The following is a 24,811-nucleotide window of genomic DNA, read 5'->3' on the forward strand; positions in this document are numbered from 1 at the left end:
TAATAATAATAATAAATTAATTTCATATAATTAGAAACAATATCTTAGTCATTCTTAAACATTAAAAGCATGAATAAATCTGGAAAACAATTTAAAGCAGAGATAAATAATAATAATAATAATAATAATAATAATAATAATACAATTAAAACATTAACAAAGCTTGAAAATAAATTAAGGCAGATTATTAATAAAAAGTATTACATTACTATGTAATTAAAAATAAAATAAAATCTATTAATTGTTAAACATTAAAAACCTGAAGGTAAAGCAGAAATGAACAACAACAATATATTTGTTACTATGCAATTAAAAATAATATATTAGTAATTGTTAAACGTTAAAAATATTAATAAAGGTGGAAAACTAATTAAGGCAGAGATTAATAACAATAAAAAAATCAGGAAAACAAATAGAGTCTGCCCAACACATATCTCTTACTTTATTTACATGTGTGCATGAAACTGATACACTGGGAAGATATCTTACAGTGTCATCAGACAGCCCTGTCTGTAATTTATGATTTACAGAGATCATATCTCATAGAATATGATAGTTAAAGATTTTCCTGGATCCCCTCATCACTAAAACTCAATCAGTGAGAAATGAGACAAAAATGAGTGCAAAACCTGACTTTAAGTCTACTAACGTAGAGTATTGAAGGATGTGAGGTACTCTGGAGTAATCTGGTAAGCATATTTACTTGTTTACAATGTGAAGAGACAATCAACAGTAACTGAACTGGTTATCAGAAAGATGTGCAGTCCAGAGGATGAAGATCAGAGGAAAATATAGCAATTCATTCGTTCTGATTATAATCCAATTCCAAACACATAAAGTCTGAGCTCTCACTTCATTGTGCAAAATTCAAGTGTTAAGAAACCACCAAACCTAAACACCTATAAACTGACAGATAAAAATGTAACTTCTTAAACCAAACAAGTTTATTAACTGAGAACAAAATGATCTCAAATAAAATCCCACAACCGTGAGAAGAATCACATCTTAAATAACTATATCAATGACACTTGAAATATGTTGAACAAAGTCTTTTCTCAGAAAAAAATACATTTAAATTTCTTGGTCTTTCATTACCAACACTCTTGAGACGTGAAGCTGTTTTTACAGTCAGTGTGTGTCTGTCCATTCGCAAATTCTATTATTTTTGATTTTTTAATAGTTCATCTATTTGTGTTTTGTACATGTTCTTCACATCCTCCAGGTCCAGACTCAGCTCTTCGGCCTCCTCTGCCTTCTCTCCATACATCTGCAGAATTGTGCTGTGCCTTTGTTCCAGATCCTGTGATAAAAACAAACGTTTGGTCAGTGTTTAACTAACAGAATAAAAGTGCAATACCTATTACTGTGCTTATTAGGCAAACTGATCATCTAGCAGGCTCTCTGAAGGAATGGTGAAAATGTTTTAATTGGATGGAAATACAGTAGATTTTGTCTATACTTAGAGGAAACAGAGGGAGACTGTAATGGGGAACAATCTTATTCTTACATTTAGCAAGGATGCCTTAAAATTTAAGTGACTTTTAAGACATTTATAATATCCTATAAATTCTTAAAAAAGAATTATATTTCCAATAAATGCTGCTATTTTTAACTTTGTTCATCAAGGAATCCTAAAAAAAAAAATATCAGGGTTCCACAAAATTATTAAACAGCATTTTCAGTTTTCAAAATTGATAATAATAATACATTTTTCTTGAGCACCAAATCAGCATATTAGAATGATTTCTGAAGGATCATGTGACACTGAAGATTGGAGTAATGATGCTGAAAATTCAGCTTTGCATCACAGGAAAAAATGAAATTTTTAAATATATTAAAATGGAAAACCTTTGTTTTAAATTGAAATAATATTTCACAACACTACTGTTTTTACCGTATTTTTGTTTAAATAATTGTAGCCTTGGTGAGCATAAGAGGTTTATTTCAACATTAAAAAAGACCCCAAAACTTTGAATGGTGTGTGTGGGTGTATATATATATATATATATATACCAAAAAATGGCAGGTAGACTTTTTGCAGTCTGTTACAAACTACCTACAGTCAGTGGTGGACGAAGTACACAAATCAAGTACTTGATAGGCTACTTTTATCATTTAATTTTATATTAGCATATATTTTTTTATAATCCTACTGCTCAAAATACCTGGGATTTTCCCAAAATAACCAATAAGGAAATAATGAATATAATAAGGAAAATATAATTAGATTTTCATAATGATTTTTTTCTCCTCAAACCTTGTCTGTGGTGTAAAAACACCCCTGGCCAAATGCCCCCAGAGGGCATCACTTCCCACTTTGATAATTAATGTAGTTACCATGTTCTGAACATCACATGCTTTCTTTTTCCCTCAGATGTAATCTATCTAGGTGGTTGAATAAAAATATTTGGACTTTGTTTTTTAAAAATTACCTCAATTTAGCACCAGCAAGCTCGTTAGCTAGACAGTTAGCATCAGCTAACATTAGCATAGCATTTTAGTAAAACTGCTAACATTACAACAGCTGGGAAGATGAATGTGCATGAGTTCTTTTATTTAATCTGTGTTATTTTAATGTTTTTTTACTTAAAACATAGAGCCTCTGGATGTTAATGTGTCTGCATTCAAGCATTTCAGTGGGCTTAAATAGATCACCCTTTACAGCAGATTTAGTTCACAAACAACTGACAGTTTTGACCTAAATATGATTTTCAGTTACAATAATTAATCCTAAAATTCAACATTAATAACTTACTTCTAACAGCATCAGATGCGCGCGCGCTCACAAGATCTCCCGGTTCTTACTTATGAATTCAGTTCACTGGAGACTCGCACTAAACGAATTTGAATCAGTGAGTTGTCGACTCGAGAACAGCTGCAATCGGATCATTCCAATTCGTGAATGAATCATTTGGTGCGATTTGCGAACCGATTTAAGGGGTTCATTGAAAATAATCAGTTCGTTCATGAATCAGACACCGCTTCTGCGTCCCGGAGCACGTGATATATTATAAGGAGTAACGAAATGTTATGAAATGTAGTGAAGTAAAAAGTACGATCTTATGCTTTGGAATGTAGTGATGTAAGAGTAAAAGTTACTCAAAATAAAACTACTACAAAAAAAAATTTACTTAAGTACAGTAACGAAGTAAAACTACTTCGTTACTGTCCACCACTGCCTACAGTTGCCTCCCTGCTTTAAAGTAGCATTTGCCTGTGTTCACCTTCAGTTGCACTTTCAGTCTAGGGATTTCCTGCACTTTACTCTCCATCTCATCGTTCTGATTGGTCATATGCACCAGCTCTTCCGCCATTACAGTGCGGCTTCTCTCTAGGCTAGCAATCTCCATCTTGAGGATGACCAAAAGAATTGAATTCAAATTAGCACATTTAGTTTTTAAACACAAAAATAAATGACTCATTCAAGAATTCATAATCTTCCACAAGCAGTTATAAGCATGGAGGATGCAATTTTACACAGGATTAATTGTAGTGAAAGACCAAGGCATACCTGCAGCTGGGCAATCTCGCCCTCTCTGAGTTTGAGCTGAGACTGCAGGTTCTCAATGATACTGGATCCACCACTCAGTCGAGCCGCTTCATATAGATTAGTCCCACTGATGGACATGGTCATAGTGCTGAATGAATGGTCAAGAGAATCCTCCTGCTGAAAAAAAACCCCACAGAAGCCAGGTGAGGTGACAACAGACTGTGAGATAATTAGGAGGAGAAAAGATTCACTGAATCTGAATAAGTGTGGACGGGTGAGATGAATATACCTGTGAGAAAAGGGAGGAAGGTAAGCCGGCATGCTCAACCCCACTAACAGAACTGGAGCGGGACAGTGTAGGAGTGGAGGATGCTGGAGCATCAGTCACAGACAGACTCAGAGTCTTCCTTTCCTGATTAAACAAAAACAGAGACTAGTTGATTTTACTCCACTCACAACTGTCTGGTGTGATAAAAAGGTTTATCTTGGACCCCGTTTAAAATGGTTAAGTAATTTCTGGAGGAAACATTAATTAAGCAGTTGCAGAACAGAAGAACAGATTCTGGTATTTTCATGCAAAACCTTTTCTTTGAGGGCCTCTTGTGCAAGGTAACATTTCTTCTTCTCCTGCTCCACCTTCATTTTCTCCATTTCCAGTTGGTTGGTGAGAAGCAACTAAAGAGGACCAAATAATACAGACATTGAGAATAAATATGTGTATATGTTTTCTTATAGTGTTCAAGGAACAAACAGTACCTTCTCCTTTTTGGCCTCCTCCAATACTCGAGCATGTTCTCCTTTAAGATTCTCCAGCTCTACACACTCCCTATACATACAGAAATCAGTTTGAGTACTGGCACTTACAATGGCAGCATCTTTTTCAATTTTACACAAGTCTCATACCTGCTAAAGTCATCCTCTAGTTTTTCCCGCCGCATCCTCTCTGCATCCAGCTGCCCCTGCAGACGTCCCTTCTCCTGCCTCAACAGGGAAGCCTGAGACTCTAAAGACGCTATCTGTGCTCGGATGGCTAGCAGCTCCTCTGTAGTCGAACGCTCTTTCTCTACGGAAACAGCAAGCTGGGCTTGGGCATCAGCTGAGAAGAGAGAATGACAAGTGAAAACATTTGGACAATGTCACATGTGGGCAAAACATTGTTTGAAAACCTCAGATTGAAGCAAATAACAAGCCACCGATACTCAGTCAAAACAAGCAAGTCTCACCTAAACGGTCAGAAATGTTCTTCTCTAGTTTTTCCCATGATGCTGTCTGGGCCCCAAGTGTGGCCTGGAGGTTCTCTATTTGTCGAAGGAGGGGCCGTGTTGCTGATGTAACACTTTGACTTGGTTCCTGGTTTCTGGTCTCTGCTTCTTGTAACCTCTGTTGAAGAGCAAAAATACAGCAAAACAGAATATAGAATAACCTTCAGAATAACCTTCACTGACACTACCATTCAGAAGTTAGAGGTCAGTAAGAATTTTCTTTCTTTCTTTTGAAATAAGTCTCTTTTGCTCAGCAAAGCTGCATTTATTTGATCAAAAATACTATTGTGAAATTTTATTACAATTAAAAATAACTCTTTTCTATATAATAGCGGCCATTACTCCAGTCTTCAGTGTCACATGTTCCTTCAGAAATCATACTAATATACTAATTTGGTGCACAAGAAAAATAATTTCTTCTTATTATCAACATTGATAACAGTAGTGCTGCTTAATATGTTTGTAGAAACCATGATCATTTTTTTCCTCAGACGAAAATAAAGTTTTTAAAAAAGCATTTATTTGAAATAGAAATCATTAGGAACATTACATTTTTGTCATCTTTTGATTAATTTAATGTGTCTTAGATCAATTCTAATATTAATTTCTTTTTAAAAAATTTGAACAGTAGTGTACATATTTAATGTGCAGAAAAATAAATTGTTAATGATTTTAATTTTTTATACCTCTGGTGTTTTTAGAAATATAAGAACTAGTCTTTTTCCCTCTAAATCAGGGAGACACTTCTTTCAACAAAAATTATGAGCATAGTAGTTTGCCTTTAAAAGTTTAGGTTTCTATACAACAGCTGACATGAAATGAATAGCCCAATAATTCCTGTAAGAAAGAAGTAAGGTGCTCTGGTTACCTGCTGTAACTCACTGATCTCCTCCCTCAGGTAATCTTCCTTCTTGGCGTGCTGCTGCTCAGCTCTCTGTAGTGCCAGCCTCAGATCTGCCACCTCAACATAAAAAAACAGAGAGTCACAAAAGCTAGCATTTGGAGATTAATTGGCCACTAAAATAAGGCATGTGCAACTACAGGTAGAGAATAACCCCGGAATACAGTACACAAAGTTCCTCAAAATGTTTAAGCAAATGTTTAAATAAGTAGTAGTAGTAGAAATAATAATAAAGTAATATGATATCATAATAACATACAGTACAATTAAAAATAAGTATTTTAACAAAGAAAAACTAAAATGGATTTACCTGACTGGCCAGTGCCTCTTGTTGCAAGCGGGACTCTTCTTGGGCTTTCTCCAAAGCCAGGCTCAGCTCTTCTTTCGCCTGTACCTCTCTGCTCAGTGCTAGTTCCTGGGCTTCACTATCCTTGGTGGCGTTGGCCTTGTGCAGCTCTGACAGCTCTCTAGACAATGAAAAATTAATCAAAAAATTAACAAATTGGGAGAGACCACCAAATGGCAGTGATTATGGCAGGGACAGTGATTGTGTGTATCAGCATGAAGTCAAGTGTGTGGTGTTTGTTTACTTGTAGGAGCTGTCGAGAGCTGCTTGCAAACTGCGGTTCTTTTCCTGAAGCTCCTCGCTGCTGGTCTGCAGTTTACTTAATTCTTTCTCCTGACGCTCCACCACAGCATTCAGTTTCTTGATGTTCTCTCTGTGCTGTTTTTCTACTTCCTCTTTACTGTCCAAAACCTACAATTAACAATGTACAAACCTCAGCATTCTTTTCTCATTTTACTGACATTTGATATAAAATGAATTGTTCACCAAAAATTGAAAGTTTGTTGAAAATGTACTCACCCTCAGGCCACCCAAAATGTAGTTTTTTCATTCGAACAGATTTGGAGAAATTCAGAAATTCATCACTCGCTCACCAGTGGATCCTCTGCAGTGAATGGGTGCCGTCAGAATCAGAGTCAAAAACAGCTGATAAAAACATCACAATAATCCGCAAGTAATCCACATGACGAAAAGCTGTGCGTTTATAAAAAACAAATCCATCATTGAGGCATTTTAACTTTAAAACATTGCTTCTGGCCAAAATACAAATTTTAGGACTAGGACTTAAAAATCTTAATGATAGATTTACTTTACAAGACATTAATTGATGGACCGGAGTTGTGTGGATTAATTGTGGACTACTGTGATGTTTTCATCAGCTGTTTGAACCCATTCACTGCAGAGGATCCATTGGTGAGCAAGTGATGTAATGCTACATTTTTCCAAATCTGTTCTGATGAAGAAACAAACATCTACATGTTGGATTGAGTAAATCTTTAGCAAATTAAAATTTTTTCCATGAACTCAAGACTGAATGCACTTTACTGTACACTTAAACAACAAAGCTTTGCACTGAAGGTTGTGTCCCTGACCTGCTGCAAGTGCTTCAGTTCTTCTTCCTGTTCCTTCAGTTTTTTGGTCTGTTTGGTGATCTGTGAATCACTCTCTCTCTCTTTCACACGCAGTTTCTTTATTATGTTGGAGTGCTGCAACTGCAGCTTGGACAGTTTCTCACCTATCAAAAGGAAACAAGTAAACAAACATACCCTTAACACTGACCCAGATTCTTCAAGAACGAAACAGTATAAAGTTGTTATCTTGATATGATCACCCTAATCAATATGAATATTTTCAGGTCACGTTGAACATGTTAAACAGCATAGAAGACTCACCTTCTTCAAGAAGCTCTCGGATCTGTTCCTCTTTTTCTTTTATTAGTTCCAAAGTCTCATTTGAATCTAACCTGCTTGCCAGTTCTTCTCTAAGGCCCTTAATTTCCTGGGACCAAGACAAATGATGCATTTCAATGGAAAATAAGATTTAAAAATTATTTAAATACATAACTAAAAAATGGATACCTTTTTGGCAATGTCTCTCTCCTTGCAGGTAAGCTGAGCTTTCCTCTCAGCTTCAGCTGTATGCTGAGTGAACTCATCTTTTAAAGACTGCACAGTAGAGCTTTCTTCCTTCAAGCTGATCATCGCACTGCGAAACACAGGTATTGTTAACTCTAATTCAACTGGCATGTACGAAGTTTATATAAAAAATAAGACGTTATAGCACTATTGTGTGAACGTGTGAACATCCAGCATAGTGAAACGTCTTTAATAGAAAGAAATGAACAACATAAACATGCCAGACTACACAGAATTTAAGAGGACAATCTGTACATTAAGAAATTATTCCATTTTTTATGCTCCATGCTGAAAGGTGTGGAAGGTTTTTATTAGCTAATCCTTTTATCTGCCAACAGTATGTGAACACACTGTCCCGTTTTCCTCAAGCTGTGTAAATATTATTGCTGCCTCCACCTGTTTCTATGCCCTAGTTATCTATTGCCGCCATTTTTCATTCACAAAAGCACAACAGCAGATGGTTTTCTGGACCACAGGTTCCTAAACTCACTCTTTGAGGTTGTCACACTCCTCCTCAAGTCTGGCCTTGTCTTTACTGACCACAAGCAACTGTGATTCTCTCTTCTCTATTCGGCAAGAGAGCTCCTCGATAATCTGTGGAGATTAGGAAAAAGAACAGAATGGAAATTCCATGACAGACAAAAAAAATAAATTAAAAAATTGGGGTCCACGGAATATTTTTAAACTAATACTTTTATTCAGCAAAAATAATTAAATTAATCAAAAGGAAATTTATGTTCAAATAAATGCTTTTCTTTAGAATTTCCTAATTATTAAAGAAAACGAATGTATCACAATTTCCACAAAAATATTAAGCAGCACAACTGTTTTCAACATTGATAAGAATAATAAGAGGAAATGTTTCTTGAGCATAATATGAGCATATTAAAATGATTTCTGAAGGATCCTGTGACACTGAAGACTGGAATAATGACTACAGAAAATTCAGCTTTGCCATCACAGGAATAAATTACATTTTGAAAAATATTAAATTATTTAAAAAATATTTTAAATTGTAATATTTCACAATATTACTTCTTTCACTGTATTTTTGATCAAATAAATGCAGTGAGCATTAAAAGAGAAAAAATCTTACCAACTACTACTTTTGAACAGTAGTGCATATCTAATAATTATATTTATTTTCACAATTATTTATATAAATATTTATGAATTAATCCAACCTTTCGGAGCTCAAAAATCTGACAGGGTGAATCTCCTTGATTCTCCTCAGTACTCTGTGATATTACGGTTTCATTCACATCAGTTTTCTGGCTGGTCAGTGTGAGGTTGGTTTCAGGTTCCTGGTCACCTTCCAACAGCTCATCCGTCTGCTCACAGTTTACTGGCGTTGCACTGCGGCCGCTCTCCTCCATCTCATTATCATCCAGCGATTGGTCATTCACTGACTCAGTCATAACCTCCTCTTCCTCCTGTTTGGTCTGTGGCACTGACTGAGCAGGAGTGGGCAAATGTCCGGACGTGATAGAAGCTAAAGTGCGGTTACCCGGGATCTCGTCGTCAGAATTCACTTCACTGACACTACGGCTGTCCAACGACTGCACGCTAAACGAGTCAATGCGCTCAAAGGCGTCAGACGAGGAGCTGCAGCTTTCAGTGAGTTTTGGGTATTCATCCAGATGAGGGAAGTCAGCACATATTGAAGCGGAAAGCAGTTGGAAAGAGCCCTGCATTAGGTGCAGACCAGCTTTAGCCTCCGCGGTCTCCTGTCTGGAGCTGGCCGAGCTCTCGCTTAGCACGCTCTCATGGTCCAAAACCTCTATGTCACTGGTAGTAGAAGTACCAGAAGAGAAGGCACTAACAGGGGGAGATGGGGTATCACTTTGTCTGTCCTCTGATTTAGCATCTTTGGATTCTAACAGGATTTCTTTAGGAGGGACAGGCAAGGTTTTCACTGAATTTTTGGTATCGATAGTCAAAGCTGGTTCAAACACGCCAACAGATTCAATCTCCGAGGAGGATAAAGGTACATTTGTGAGTGCGACATCTGAAGTTAAAACCAAGCCATCTGTCTCTGTCCGATCCTCTCTGCACTCTTGTTCGGCAGACTGCTCTGGTGCAACAGCCGCAGCAGGAACAACCAGTTCTGGTTGTGACTGCTCATCTGCCGAGAATGAATTTTGCTCCAAAAGCTCTGTCCCAGTTGACTTTGTCTCAATAGTTTCCTGGCTGCTGCATTTAATGAGTTCTGTCTGACCTTGTGCATCACAGACATCCAGCTCCTTCTCCTTGTCTGCTTTTTCCCGTAGGCTGCGGTTCGACTTGGCAGGTGGCACAGACACCACTTTAGTGTTGCTTAGAGTTTGTGTATCCCCATGAGGCAGAAAGGCACTGAAGAAATCCTCAGATTCGTCAACCACGGTCCATGTGACAGGCTTAGTAATGGCCTCGGATGATGGAGGGAGAGTTTTGGTACGTTCCTCAGAGGGCAAGTTCCACTGGTTCATACCCCATCCTGTTGATACCAGCTTGTCTGTAGGATCTGGGGGAAAAAATTGAGATTGAGATTACATTTACATTTAGTCATTTAGCAGACGCTTTTAACCAAAGTGACTTACAAATGAGGACACCAATAGTTCACCCAAAAATCAAGTCAAATTTAATTATACTGCATTTAAAACAATAAAGATTGTGTCAAAGCACATTCATAGTAATAAACAGGAAAATAACACTTAATATTGCAGAATTCGTCACTTATGAAACAAATTCAATTTCAGCTGTAAAGCAGCTCTACAGAAGATAACAGTGTCATTATTCAGCTCAATTCAATTTAATGTTGATTCAATTCTGTTCAATAATAGTGTTTGATGTTACAAACTTAGCATCATTATCCAAAAGACACTCTTAAAGTAGAAGCTCAACCATACTTGTTTGAAGTGTGAAAACAAACCGCATTGATTCTTCAGCGTGAAGTGTGTACAGTTGATCTTCCATTTACCACAGTTGACGAGCTTGTACGTTGATCAATGTTTATATATATATATATATATATATATATATATATATATATATATATAAATAAAAGCATACATTAAATCTGTTCGTCATATCAGAAGACTTGGTTTAAACCGCTCAATTCATACTTTTTGATCTGTTAAAAGTTTTGGTTACGTGGGCTTTCAATGGATATGCACAAATTCTGAGAATATAGTTACATAGAATATAGAGAATATAGTTTTTAAATGACATGATTGTGAACAAATGATGACAATTTTCATTTTTTGGCTCACCTATCCCTTTAAAAGCAGCTCCATAACCAAACAAATAGATCAAGCATAAAGCTACTGAACCAAACATCTCTATTTTATAACTATAAGCATAAGCTAAAAGATGAAAACAAATCCAGCCTTTGGAAACACAATACATCAAAATGACAAACTCTTTTGTATTCATTATTGGCTTTTTGTGGTATCAGGTTTCGTCTTGGAAATTCAGTTCAATTTAAGTTCATTTGTATAGCGCTTTTCACAGTACATATTGTTTCAAAGTAGCTTCACATAAAATGCACGTTTCAATGTTACAATCAGGAAGTATTCTGTAATTATTAGGTGCATATGGCAGTAATATATAACTTTAAGATAAATGCCGTTTAGGTGGTTAGAGTCATGCATTCGGTTAAGCAGACACAATTAACATGCTAGGCAATGCTCACAGCTTGTGACTGTAATGATTACAATATAAGGATAATGTTTGATAGCTTGTACATTGATCCAAGATTTGCAAAATAAATATTTCCTTTGAAGAAGTGTCATGTTTGCTTTGGTTTGTGATTCTGTCTGAATGTTCAGGCTGTAATGACCTTAGTTTTGTTTTTTAGTTATGTGGGAGGGTTTCCATGTGAGTTTAGAGTTTTCTGAGCTATCTGATGGGATGTGAATCATGAAAAATGTATGTAGTCAGCTGAAAATGTGCATGTGTGCGACAGTATAAATGCATCATTACATCACTAATGTTATGCTGAAGCTCAGTACGCCCTGTCACTGATGATGTCCCCCTGCACTGGTAATCACCTGTCTGTCGTCTTTCCACGTCAAGTTAACCAATTTGTAACTAAACTTACCAGTAAAGGTCGGCCCGATCGAGTCACCCCACTGGTCCTCTTCTGTGATGTCCAGGACTCTGTCGATGGATTTCTGAGCGCTTGTAAGAGCTTGTTTAGCAAAACTCGACAGCTGTGACGCGTTGAACCAACTCATATTGCTTGACTTCCACCTGGTTGAGTGACAGCTCAGTGAACGTCTACATAAAACACAGCATTATTAAAAGCATCCCAAATAAGAGCAGGTTTATTCCACGCTGAGAGCCGGAGCAAGTTGGTAGGTGTGTGTTTATCTGTTAGGCCGCTGTCCACATTAGCTTGGCGGCTAATTCTTCTCGCAAAACAACTGACAATTCGCTGACAGTTGACATAATCCAATGCTAAAATGAAATTCGATCATGTAAACGATGGACTGTACGACATTTTGATTTGCTATCGCGTTACTCGACTTTAATCTGGACTTCTACGCATTGTTTTGTTTGGATTTCCTCTGGCAGCTCGAGAACTTCTTCACGTCAACAAAGCCGCAGCAACGTGACGTCAGAGCCACTTCACCAATGTCTACAGGACATGTATTGTTTATTATATAATTTTATTATATTAATTAAATTATAAGTCATGTGAAGTTACATACTATTGATGTCTGTGGTTTGTGTTTATTGTTATTCAATAAAAAAAAGTAAACGATCAAGTGTCACTTTTCTGTTGAAACCTCGGAAACATCCTCATTTCACTTAAATATTAAAAACCTACAAAGCCAATTGACTGAATGAACGTAAACTCAAAGGCAATCTATTGTAAGTGTATTACTCTAAACACGTCTCCTGTGTCAGATTTTGGTCAGGTGTTTATTGCTGAGCACAAATGTGGGATTTCACTGGGATTTTAAGAACTTTTAAAAAATAAACATTTTTAATTCATATTGGGTAAAGAACCACTTTTGAAAAAAAATTTAACGTTAATAAAATAAAATGTAAAATGTAGTGAATGTGAATCGAAATTCTTGCATTAATAATTTTTTTTTACTGAAATTAATATGAATCAAAATTATTGCATTAATATTATACTGAAATGAATATTAACACAAAATTACTGCATTTTTTTATGATAGTAATGTAATGGGACACTAACTATAGCAATCAACTATATCAAACAAATAATTTCACTGTAGCTTAATCAATTAATTTCAGTTTGTAGATTGTCAAGCAACATTTGTAGTTAGATCCAGTGTAGTATGTGGTGCTTTGGCTGTGACTTGTCCAAAAAAAAAAAAAACTTTTAAATAAAGTCACAAAGGTCAGTCTGACATTGCAGATACTGTAAGTGTATCCATTGTATTTCTGCAAATCAGTACAATATACCTAACACCTCTTTCTTAGCTTAACATTGACAACGCAACATTATGCATTTGCTTACAAAATATACATTTTAATTCTTGAGAACTTATAACATTTTAATATCGAGTCTCTTTAAATATTTAACCAAATATACTTATTCACAAATTGAGTAAAACTTAATTTATAGTTAGGAAAACATTACTGGACTAGGACTTCAGTACTTGTTTAAAATAAGGATTTCCAAATTTAATTCAAAACATGAACATTTTTTTCTACAAGACATTGAACAAGATACTGTGTTTGAATGCACAACTAAATAAATAGATAAACAGTTTGCATAAAAAAAAAGAAATCCACCAAAATGACTCCTGTGACTATAGCAGTGCAAGACAACAAAACAAAAGTCTCCTGTAAGTGTCTTTGATGGACGGAGCTGACCAAAATGCTAAATACAAACTGCAGATATTCCAGCCGAGCATGTGCATGTGATGCATCTGCTGATATAAATATGTTGAGTTTATAGACTACAACTCCAAGACTGCTTCATTTTGATGATGACTGCAATAACCACTTGTAACTGTCCATTAGAATGAAGCATTTGTCCTATGAGATGAAGTTGAGCTTGAAGAGCACGGTCTGAGGAGTCGTGACATCAGCCACGGCCAGCTCCTGTCCATCCACTAGTCCAAGCTCTGTAAGCACAAGGAAGCATTTAATACATTAAACTTAACATCAATACAGTTTTGAAATACACTTATTAAATAGATAACATTTGCTCCATGATATCACAGAAGACTTTCAATCACCTTTCAGTGTTTTGCTTAGATTTGGTCGCGTTCGCTCTTCAATAGATGCTACAGTCTGAAAATAAAACCAAAAAGATTCAAATCTATTAAATAAACAGCTAATGCATGGCATCCACGTTCAGAAAATTCTAATCTAACTGAATCAAATATGACAAGTCTGGTACATGTTAGAAGACGTTTAACCTGTAAATACAGAGTTTTGTTTTTTCCATCCAAAGTTGTAGTGATGGCAGGAGACTTCATTTGGCTAGAAGACAAAAGATTCAGTGTTATTAGAAACAGGAGGAAATGCAGAAAATAGCTTGAGAAAATTGAACCGTTAACGCATGAGGACAACACATTTTTTGCATGCTTTCATCATATTTACCATTGTCACATTCAATATTTTTTTAACGAGAAGAAATATGATAAAATGTAAGTGGCAAAATGAATCAGATTCTTTCTGTAGGCTTTGTTTAAAACAGGAGAAGACATTATGCATTTATTTTGGTATTGCCATTTCGTTGTTATGTGTTGGTCTAATACAACAAAATGATAATTTAATGGCCAGTATATCTAACTATTTAATGAATATAATAATTTGGGGTAATCAGAAAAAGCTGCATTAAATGTATTAATTTACATACATTTTTGGAATACATAAAAAATAAGAATGTATGTATATGACTGTACAGTATGTGTGTGGATTACTCGTGTACAATGTGTGTGTGTGTGTGTTTTATGTATATATTTTGTTGATGTTTTTTTTCTTATAATAACATTTTAATGAATTAAAAATAAATAAATAAAAAAGAAATATGATAAAAGGGCAGATAACGTAATGTGAATAGTGAGATGTGAGGAACAATTGTGACTCACAGAGAGGCGTTCTCAGTCAAGTAGTCCAGAACCTCCTGGAGTTTAGCTGAAGGTAGGAACTGCAGGTCCTGTGGCACCTGACTGCAGGCAGAACAGTTCTCCTACACATGTAACAGAGGCATTTAGCATTAATGTCGTCTTTTTTTTAGTTATGTCCTTTAAATGATGTTCAAATCATTAACCTTTCTCTCGGCCTCAAAGGTGTACGTGTACAGCCCATCCACATCATTGAACACCAGGTAGTTGTTCAAGGGAACGTAGGCGCTGTTTGGCAAAAGTAAAAGAACAAATCAGACGCGTGAATGAACTATAAATTTAACACTCTCTCCTGGGAAAGAAGTGGTTATAACTTACCTTGTGGCAATTTTAAAAACCTCTGTGGCACAAGCAGCTGAAATGTGCAAGAAAGGAAGAAACTGTGTATTTCCAGTTATAGCTCAACTTGTTAAAAAATATCAAAAGGCTTTCAAGCATTCTTAACCCAGAGAACATATGCAATGTCAGCATACCAGCAATAACAGCATTTGTAGAAGCCACAGCAGGAATTATTCTCTTCACGACCCCTGAAACACAGGTGAGGTAGAACATCAACACCTACATGTACTGTATAACAATAGGAGCTTACAATCAGCAAAATGTACGATTATAAGTAAATACTTGAATTTGACATTTTCTAAAGGAAATTTCCGTAGTGCTTGCCTGTGCAAAATCACGCAACATGATGCAAGTGTGTTATGGGTGGTTGCAGGGCACTGGCACAGTATGCTGTTGCATATTGACTGTTTTTATTTTGTTGCTATGATAAATTAATATATACTGACAAATACTGTAAAAACAGGAATATTGTGAAATATTACTACCATTTAAAAGAACATTAGAGTATCTCTAAACATTGTCTCCATCAAAACTCTGTCTGCAAATGAGAGGATTTTACAAAATGCCCAATAAAGTCGCACTGAAGGCCCACTGTCACTCACCCTGGGTGAGTCTGTAAGTCACCTCAGTGATGCTGAACTCTGCTGCTCTATCCAGAGATTTCTGGTACACCCACTGGATGTGCTTTGGGTCGTCTCCATCTAGGGCTACACCATCTGAGGAAAACACATTCAAATATGAAATAATAGCAGACTACCTAGCAGCAGTATAACCAAACATCAATTAGGTTGTTTCAGATCCAGTTCTATGCAGATATTGTGAATTCATGTACCTCCAAAAGGCTTTTCTTTGGGCCAAAGCAGCATGCGGACATATTCAACACAATGTTCTGGTAACCGTGGCATAGATGCTATAGTGCACATCGGAAAGTTAATCTGTGTAGGGGACAAAAATGAGTATGACAAAAGGCTTTTGAAATTCAACTTAATTCAACATAACACAAGATCCCAGTGTGTACCTGTGGAGGGTAGAGCTCCAGGGTGCAATCGATGCAAGCTGTCATGCCTGGAAGGATCACTCGGGCATTGCCCTTGAAGCCCTCTGTGCCTCCATCTATTAATGGAATAATGGAACTGGGATCTAGGACACTATCTTCATAAATCAGCAGGGATAACTGAGTAAGACAAATCAAAATGCATAAACTAGAATATAAGCACTTCTCACAGAACAGAAAAACTTTATTCAAATGCTATAGAGATAGATTATTGGATGTTTAGGACAATAAACACATACCAGCATGCCATTCATCCATCTTCTGGCAACAACAGAGTCCAGACCACAGACCACTACGTGAAATTCTATGCAGTAACAAAAAAATAAATATTTTCTTTTTTTACATTACTCAGATTTTCAAGTAAAAACTGCCCAAAAGTGTCATAATAATTAGTCTCTCACTGCAGAAGTGTCACATGTAATATTGTGTTAAAATAACATTAAACATTTTATACAAAAGAAAAAGAGTTATATAGTATTTACGCCTGTAAAATGTCTCATCCAAGTCCTGGATTTTCTTAAAATGTCTGCATTTTTTATAAAGGGAAATACAAATATTTTGACGCACATAAATATAACATACACACTACAGTTTAAAAGTTTGGGCTTGGTATGATTTATTTGAAAGACATCTCAAATAGTCACCAATGCTGCATTTATTTGTTGAAAACTATAGTAAAACAGTAATATTGTGAAACATTACAGTTTAAAAGAACTGTTTTGTATTTGTCTATATTAAAATGTAATTTATTCCTTTGATGTCAAAGCTCAATTTTCATTTCTTATTATTATCAATGTTGAAAATAGTTGTGCTGCTTAATATTTTTGTGCTGCATAATATTGATTATTTATTATCTTAAATAATATTATTATTTTTAATAAACCATGATACATTTTTTTTTTCAGGTTTCAAAAAGTGCAATTTAAAAAAAAGCGTTTACTTGAAATATTTTGTAATATTATAAATGTCTTTAATGTCATGTCACGTTTGATTGATTTAATGTATTCTTGTTGAATAAAAGTATTCGTTTACTTAAAAAATAATAATAATAATAATCTTACGGACCCCAAACTTTTGAACGGTACTATATGAAATAAAAAAAATATAGCAGCATTTCAACATTCCCATTTCCCACAAATGAAAATGTCCTAAGAGAACGATTAGAGGAATATTTTAGGATTTGAACATCCAGGCTAGGTTTAATAGACTTTGAAGGATACGGGACAACATTGCAGCCTAGGACCCTGTCATTTACAAAGTCTGCTGCAACCTCTGCCTTTGGTCGGCCCACATCTTTTGGTCTGTAGATACAACATCGAGCAGTTTGCATTAATAAAAAAGAACAAGAACTAGCTCAAAAAGACAGCTATCAGCTGACTAAGACTAACCTGAAGAGGAACTGTCTGTTGAGGTTAGAAATATCAATGGTGTCCATGTCCACCACATGAATATGCCGAAAACCTGACAAGGCCTGGGTGATAAAATTGCACCATATATGAGCATGATAGGACCGAACACATTAGCAATTAATGTCTTTGCAATTACAAGGTATAGAGTATTGCAGCTGTCATTCAAGCATAGAACAACCAAAAGTTACAAACGAGAGTCTGTCTAAAAAAATACAGCACAACAAGGACTGTACCAGATCTTTGAGCAGCTCACAACCAAGTCCACCAGCTCCAATAACCAGAATTTTGCATGTGTCCAGTAAAAACTGGAGAGACTGTAAGAAGATGTGCACAGATTATAAAGAGAGAAGAGAGTAAAGTAATATTCAGGTTTTACAACAAACCCTCTGGTCTTGGATCAATTGCTCAAGAAGCTAAAATAGCTCAGATACTATAGTTTTTGATTCCGCTGGATGGATTTGTTTCTTACAAACACAGAGTTTTGCAAGACTTTAAATGATGGACTGGAGTCGTGTGGATTATTGTGATGTTTTTATCAGCTGTCTGAACTCTCATTTTGACAGCACCCATTCACTGCAGAGCATCCACTGGTGAGCCAGTGACGTGAAGCTAAATTTCTCCAAATCTTTGCCAATGAAGAAACAAACTACATCTTATATGGCCTGAGTGTGAGTAAATTGTTAGCAAATCTTAATTTTTGGCTGATCTATTCCTTTAAGGATAAGGTTTTTTTTGTTGTTGTTGTTTTAAAAATTTGTAATTTTTTTTTTTTTTTCACATGATTTTTTCAGGTCTGGAAATCATAATTTTAAAATTAGGTTTCTTCATGCATGCTGATTTTTTTAAGAAATATCTTGCTTTGTAGATGTTTTGTCTTATTTTAATGCTTGATTTGTCATTCATCTTGTCATCTTAACGCCCCCTGGTTGAGAAACTGCTTTATGGCAGTGACAAAGAATTTCAGCGTTGCAGAACAGACCCTGAATCAAATATTCTGCATATAGCTAAAAAAAAAAGAGGCAAACAGAAAAAAATGAATCTTTATCCATTACAATAATGTAATAACTCCATTATAACCTCAATTAAGAATATTTATAGGAAAAATTATCTTGCTGCAAAAATCGTTTTTTTTTTTGAAGTAGAGCACAATCTGTGTCGTATTTATGCACCATAAAATTAGCAGCCTGTCTTGTTATTTTTAAGCAGCCATTATGAAATCTAGGCAAATTTAAAGATTTTAATGAATTGTTCTAATAAAATGCCTCCACAGCTGAAGTTTGTGATTGACTGATTATCTCCCTAAAAGTAGGTAGATTAACATAAACATTTTTAAATGGGTATGTGGAATGTATATTACATTAAATTATATTATATATTATATTTTGGTATAACAGAGTGCATTGAGATTTATGTCATACCTCAGTGCTGGGTTCAAAATCCGGATGAGTGAAGGGTCCAGCTCTCTCTAAGAACTTTTTGACATGGTCCCATCGTCCCTGCCAGTCACTGCGATCCCCATTCCCTCCATCCACAACCATACTGTGGAGAAATATCAATATTTAAATATACAGCACACACACTACTCAGCTTATTTAGTTATTACAAAATTCATTCACATATAACACAATAGACAATATATTTTACGTGCAATAACAATTAAGCTATGGCTTGAATGGCACTGAATTTTACGTAAATTTCATAATTAATACTATGAAAGTGTTTTATATTCAATTTAAATGTTATGAAAGAGCATTATGGCATGTGTGCAAACAGCAGTGTTTGGAGGTTTCGCAAGATAGATTATATCAAAATAATGTCTGAACAATATGTGCAGTACAGATGAAGCTAATTACAAGAATCAGCACCTCCCAAAGCAAACCTGCTGGCTGCCACATCTAAATTATTATCTTTCATTTCACTAACTTCTCATTCAGCTCCTCTATTCTCCTTCTTTTCTTCTCCCTAAAAAGAGAGAATAAAAGAAGGTTCATTCATGCTCTGCTACCCGCAAGTTAACGTTCTTGCGTCCTGTTGATTGAACTACAAGCACTGTTACGAGGGATTTATGTGCAGTTTTGTATCAAATTCACTTACGGCTCCTCTCCTTCCGCCATAATGTCATAAACATTCAAAGTGAAATGTGCAACCTTATGACAAGGCCAAAGTGCTAACCACCTGACCCACAACATCATTTTCTTGTGATGTTTTTATCAGCTGTCTGAACTCTCATTTTGACAGCACCCATTCACTGCAGAGCATCCACTGGTGAGCCAGTGACGTGAAGCTAAATTTCTCCAAATCTTTGCCAATGAAGAAACAAACTACATCTTATATGGCCTGAGTGTGAGTAAATTGTTAGCAAATCTTAATTTTTGGCTGATCTATTCCTTTAAGGATAAGGTTTTTTTTGTTGTTGTTGTTTTAAAAATTTGTACTCAAAAGGTCTACCTCTTAAAATATTTTAGACCTTACATAACTAGAAAAAAAATAAATAAATAATTCCGCCATAATGTCATAAACATTCAAAGTGAAATGTGCAACCTTATGACAAGGCCAAAGTGCTAACCACCTGACCCACAACATCATTTTCAAAATAAAAGTCCTGAACTAGTCTGGAATTCTTCATATTCCAGTAAAAACATATTTTAATAAACAAAATTACAGCACAAATGAACCAGTTCATGTAATTAACAGTTTAAAAGGGTGACTTACTGGTTTGAAACAGACTGACGAATCATTCACTGAAGTGAATCCACCAGGGCGCAGAAATAACTGAATCAACTTCTGCCACACTCACTGCACTCGGAGTTGGAACTACATGTTTTCATCATTTTTAGTGATGTCTGTATAAGGATTACCAACTGTCAGTGTAATAACGGATCAGAGTTTCGTTCCGTATTAAATCATATCCTTTCATCCCCAGAGAACTTTAAAATTATATATATATATATATATGGTCGCACCGTTGAGGGGACCGCGCGGCGAACGGACCATAAATAAAAAACATAACTGCAGACAAGCACACGACAGTGTGGTGCAAAGAAATTCTGCGTGTTTTCCTATAAAGAACGCAAGATGTTCCTCTGCTTAATTTGGTTATGAGAGAGTTAGGTTACGATATAAGATGCTTAGCGAATATAGGCCTATGTAGCCTATTGACCTAATTATTTGTACTAGTATTGCTAGTTAAAAAAAAAAAAAAATTACTTCAAATGTAAAATTAAAGTTCATTGCCCTACACTTCCAAAGACAAACTCTCTTGTTTATGTTTTTCTTTGCTGTTATGTTACATCGCAAATTTGATTTGTGTTCGTGGTGTGTGGGGGAAAAAAGCCCTTCCAATTTTCCTGGAACGATGATGTTGTCCGTTCAAATGTATTTTGTGTTACTTAAAGTCAAACTGATTGCATGCTCATGGACTGACAGCATGTCTCATACTGCCAGGGCATCTATGACAGTTTCTGACAGATTTCTAACTGAAATCTAGTTCCTTTATTAATAAAATTGTCATTGTCAACTATTTTCTAAAATAATCTGTAAAGATTGTAATAATAATCTTGTAACAAAGATTGTAAGGATTGTAATAATCTGTATAAAGATTGTAATAATAATGCTGTAATAAAGATTGTACATTTTGTAATAAATATATAGGCCTATACTGAATTGCTTTCTGAGGAAATCCCTTTTGGAGGGACACAGTATTACTTAGGGTACAGTATTATTTATGTGTACTGGTTTTGATATTTTATTTTTTCAGTGTTTTCAGTATTGGTATTATGTATGCAGAGTTGAATATTTGGAATCACAGAAAGATATAGAAACATTTCATCTACTAAAATGAGAAATATTTACAAATATTTAAAAACAAAAAATGTACACAAAATAGTCCTTGTTTATTTGCACAACTCCCATACGCAATCTGGAGTAAATCTCTTTATATGACCACAATAAAAGGACCCATGATTCTGCCAGGGAGCAACATTTGCAAATTTTAGCTAAGTCACCAATTCACTTTGCAAAAACGAACCCCCTGAAATGCACCAACATCTCCCCAAGTGTCCTCACACCTGAAAGGGGTATTCTTGCAAGTAAAGCAGCAGCGGCCGTGGCAGTGGCAACTGTGTATGGCAACCAGCATGTCTGTTTATAGTGAGGCTTGTGAGGTGCTGTAATGCTGGAAAGGCCTTAGGCCTGTGCAGAGGCTTCCTGAGCTTCAACAGGATGCCATTGTCCTTTGACACCACGTGATGTTCTTCTGCTATCCTCTACTCCCCTAGACTCGTGGATGTATAGTGCTGCACGAGACTAGGAAGAGCAGAAAAGGACAACAGGCAAGATCGGGCTGGAAATCTGGAATCGAGACGGAATCGGCCGCTGTCGTATTGAATGCGGACGTTAGTGGGGCCTCTCCAGGTCTGTACGGAGAGGGTGAAGAGGTAGAGTGGATGGCTGCTGTCACGCACAAGGAAAGTCCCTTCAGACACTCCAATGAGGGCATCCCTTGCCTCACTGGCTGTCACACCACCCCAGTACCATCCTAAAAGATAAAGAAACTATTTATTAATATGACATACACTACCATCTGGGATCAGTAAGATTTTTCTTTCTTTTAAAAGAATAATTTATTCAACAAGGACTCATTAAATTAATCAAAAGAACATAATGTGTAACAAAAATATTAAGCAGCACAACTGTTTTCAACATTGATAATATAAGAAATGATTCTTGAGCAGCAAATAAACATATAAGAATGATTTCTGAAGGAACATGTGAGACTGAAGACTGGAGTAACAGCCCCTCAAAATTCAGCTTTGCCATCACAGAAATAAATAATATTTTAAAATATATTTAAATAGAAAACAGTTATATTAAATTGTAAAAAAATATATATATATTTCACAATTTAACAGTTTTACTGTATTTTTGACCAAATAACTGCAGCATTGGTGAGCATAAGAGACTTCTTTCCAAAACAAAAAAAATCTTGCTGACCCCAAACTTACATATAACTTATATATATACCTGAGGTGTGTAGGAGCTGAAAGGTGGTGGTGATGAAACGCAAGTCCTCAGCTGGGGCCCATGAGTAGGGAGCTGCTTGGGACTGCTGAATTTGTTGAACCTGTGATTCGTCCCTCTCATTTTGGGCACTTGTACGGCTAGCAACCATTACTGAACGTGGCCCTGGCATAAGAGCCTTCTTATAGAAGAAAAACACATTTCTGTATTATATTATTTAATCAACAAATGTTTTTTTCTAAATCTACAAAATGACGTGAGGTGAGACAGCAGAGATAACAGTCCAATCGTTAAAAATGGCTGTGCTTTCTTCGTTTTGTAATTTATAATTTCAATGAACTCAAAGAAAAAACAAACAAAGGAAGTGCAGTGCACCAAGAACAAGAGAATGCACTCACATGCTTTTTACGCAATGTGGCAAGAATTTCAACTGGAAAGCATGGTAAACAGCAGATTTGACAAGACAAGAAGTCACAAATATTTCATATATAAAAAGTATAAATCAGATCGATGTGTTATTGGAATGCTGGTGTTTTTATTTCTGTCTCAACATCTGCCTCATGAGTCAGAATCTGTATGTTCGTTCTTCTTACATTATGAAACATAAATATCATGACACAACGGTTAATTCGGCATACTTAAACACTCATTTCTGAAATGCCCTGGAAAGGTGAAATTTTGAAAGTGAGGTACACTCTTAAAAATAAAAGTGCTTCACGATGCCATAGAAGAACCTTTTTGTCTAAATGGTTCCATAAAGAACCTTTAACATCTGAAGAACCTTTCTGTTTCACAAAAGGTTCTTTGTGGCGAAATAAGGTTCTTCAGATTACAAAAGGTAAGAAAGAGATGGTTCTTTAAAGAACCTTTGACTGAATGGTTCTTTGTGGAACCAAAAATGGTTCTTCTATGGCATCGCTTGAAGAACCTTTTGAAGCACCTTTATTTTTAAGAGTGTAAATGTGGATTTTACTCTAAATGAGAACAAAAGACTTTACAAACAGAGCTTTTGGGAATTGGGATTGGGATAACTGCAGCTTTTGACGACTGATATTGTACAAAATATTGAATTGCTTTCTTTTATAGACACTACATACTTGGTTTTATGTTTCATTTTTAAACATTTTATTCAAATTATATTTACACAAATTGTAAAGTATATACTCACAGGCATGTTTATTAAGTCTATAAAATAAAAAAAGAATTAAAAATGAAAAATATTTGAACCACAATTGCCGGTATTTAAACTGAAATAAAATAAAATAATAAAATAAAATAAAATGACACCTAAATTCTGGGCCTGTGCTCAACAGCTACACGTCAGGGAAATACGCATGTTTTTGATTTTAAAACTATGGCAATGTACAATAAGTTTTCATATTTGCTTAGACAGTATATAACGTGGTCAGAAAACTTTCAGTGCATGTTTCGCTCCTTATATTGCACGATCCAATATTAAAAAGTACATAGATGATAGCAAAATGTTCCATTTTGAAATATCAGCAGCAGGAATCTGGAGTGAATTACAATCAATCATAAAAGGATGATATAGGCTATAGCCTATATGATGTAGCCCAATCTGGTTACTAATAGAGCTGGCCCTGGATCAGCGCATGCATTAACCCTTTAATAGACACGCCCAGAAAAAAAACAATGGAATTACTGTTTGTAATAAATAATACAAATGATATAAAAATGCAGTAATTTTTTCACATGTATGTTTTTAAGGACCCATCGTTTTTATGTGCTTCTACTAAACATTTAACGAGTATCCATTTTATTAGCATTTACTTCTTTACCAAGAAATCCAGTATAGTGACCCGTATATTTTTCAGTTTTAGTAGGCTATCTAATATTATACTAATATATTTATTAGATACTTGAATTAATTTCAACTCGTATCTGTTCAGTTAGTCACTAATTCACCAACACGTTTTTTGCTTAATATAACACCTGACTGGTAGAGATATCTCAGTAAACCATCAATATGCACTCTACCAAAAGGCAGAGAGTTGTTAAAGTGTCAACTAAACGTAATGCTGCTCCCATGGGCGTTGCTAGGCCACTTTTAGGGGGAGTTAGATTGTTATAATATCTGCAACTGTACAGTTCTTTGTCATAAATACAGTTTACAAAATATCATGGGGGAGCAATCGGTTCCCCAGCTACTGCTGTAGCCTAAGCTCTCACTGCCTTCACCCCTCATCACACCACACCACAGCTGTTTCCTCCAGCGAAAATGTAGCACATATGAACGCAA

The 24,811-nt window shown here is 35.6% G+C and overlaps 2 protein-coding genes and 1 pseudogene across 4 annotated transcripts; all 3 read right to left on the reverse strand.

Annotated features, from left to right (window-relative positions):
• Window positions 1–952: 952 nt before the first annotated feature.
• Window positions 953–12,235, reverse strand: LOC107696823 (TATA element modulatory factor-like). Of its 2 annotated transcripts, none has more exons than XM_016497327.1 (17): window positions 11,715–12,235; window positions 8,818–10,136; window positions 8,124–8,227; window positions 7,577–7,703; window positions 7,391–7,496; window positions 7,091–7,233; window positions 6,244–6,410; window positions 5,964–6,120; window positions 5,621–5,713; window positions 4,714–4,870; window positions 4,394–4,586; window positions 4,247–4,316; window positions 4,073–4,165; window positions 3,780–3,902; window positions 3,512–3,664; window positions 3,225–3,350; window positions 953–1,300 (listed from the first exon to the last, which is right to left on the reverse strand). In XM_016497327.1, the coding sequence occupies exons 1-17, from the start codon at window positions 11,848–11,850 to the stop codon at window positions 1,160–1,162; spliced, it is 3,408 nt and encodes a 1,135-aa protein (XP_016352813.1). In that variant the 5' UTR covers window positions 11,851–12,235; the 3' UTR covers window positions 953–1,159. The 2 variants fall into 2 exon arrangements, with proteins under 2 accessions (XP_016352813.1, XP_016352811.1); XM_016497325.1 differs by having other exon boundaries at window positions 3,512–3,667.
• Window positions 12,236–13,255: 1,020 nt separating this feature from the next.
• Window positions 13,256–19,674, reverse strand: LOC107696817 (NEDD8-activating enzyme E1 catalytic subunit). Of its 2 annotated transcripts, XM_016497319.1 has the most exons (18): window positions 19,627–19,674; window positions 19,456–19,494; window positions 18,951–19,071; window positions 17,766–17,846; window positions 17,512–17,594; window positions 17,344–17,424; window positions 16,606–16,649; window positions 16,363–16,427; window positions 16,088–16,243; window positions 15,902–16,004; window positions 15,672–15,785; window positions 15,204–15,257; window positions 15,049–15,085; window positions 14,877–14,958; window positions 14,695–14,795; window positions 14,020–14,083; window positions 13,837–13,891; window positions 13,256–13,722 (listed from the first exon to the last, which is right to left on the reverse strand). In XM_016497319.1, the coding sequence occupies exons 1-18, from the start codon at window positions 19,644–19,646 to the stop codon at window positions 13,634–13,636; spliced, it is 1,389 nt and encodes a 462-aa protein (XP_016352805.1). In that variant the 5' UTR covers window positions 19,647–19,674; the 3' UTR covers window positions 13,256–13,633. The 2 variants fall into 2 exon arrangements, with proteins under 2 accessions (XP_016352805.1, XP_016352806.1); XM_016497320.1 differs by lacking the exon at window positions 19,456–19,494 and having other exon boundaries at window positions 19,627–19,669.
• Window positions 19,675–21,593: 1,919 nt separating this feature from the next.
• LOC107696818 (cytokine-inducible SH2-containing protein-like) lies at window positions 21,594–22,702 on the reverse strand (annotated as a pseudogene).
• Window positions 22,703–24,811: the final 2,109 nt, after the last annotated feature.

This window comes from Sinocyclocheilus anshuiensis, unplaced genomic scaffold (genome assembly GCF_001515605.1).
Source record: "Sinocyclocheilus anshuiensis isolate Anshui unplaced genomic scaffold, SAMN03320099.WGS_v1.1 scaffold710, whole genome shotgun sequence".
NCBI lineage: Eukaryota > Metazoa > Chordata > Actinopteri > Cypriniformes > Cyprinidae > Sinocyclocheilus > Sinocyclocheilus anshuiensis.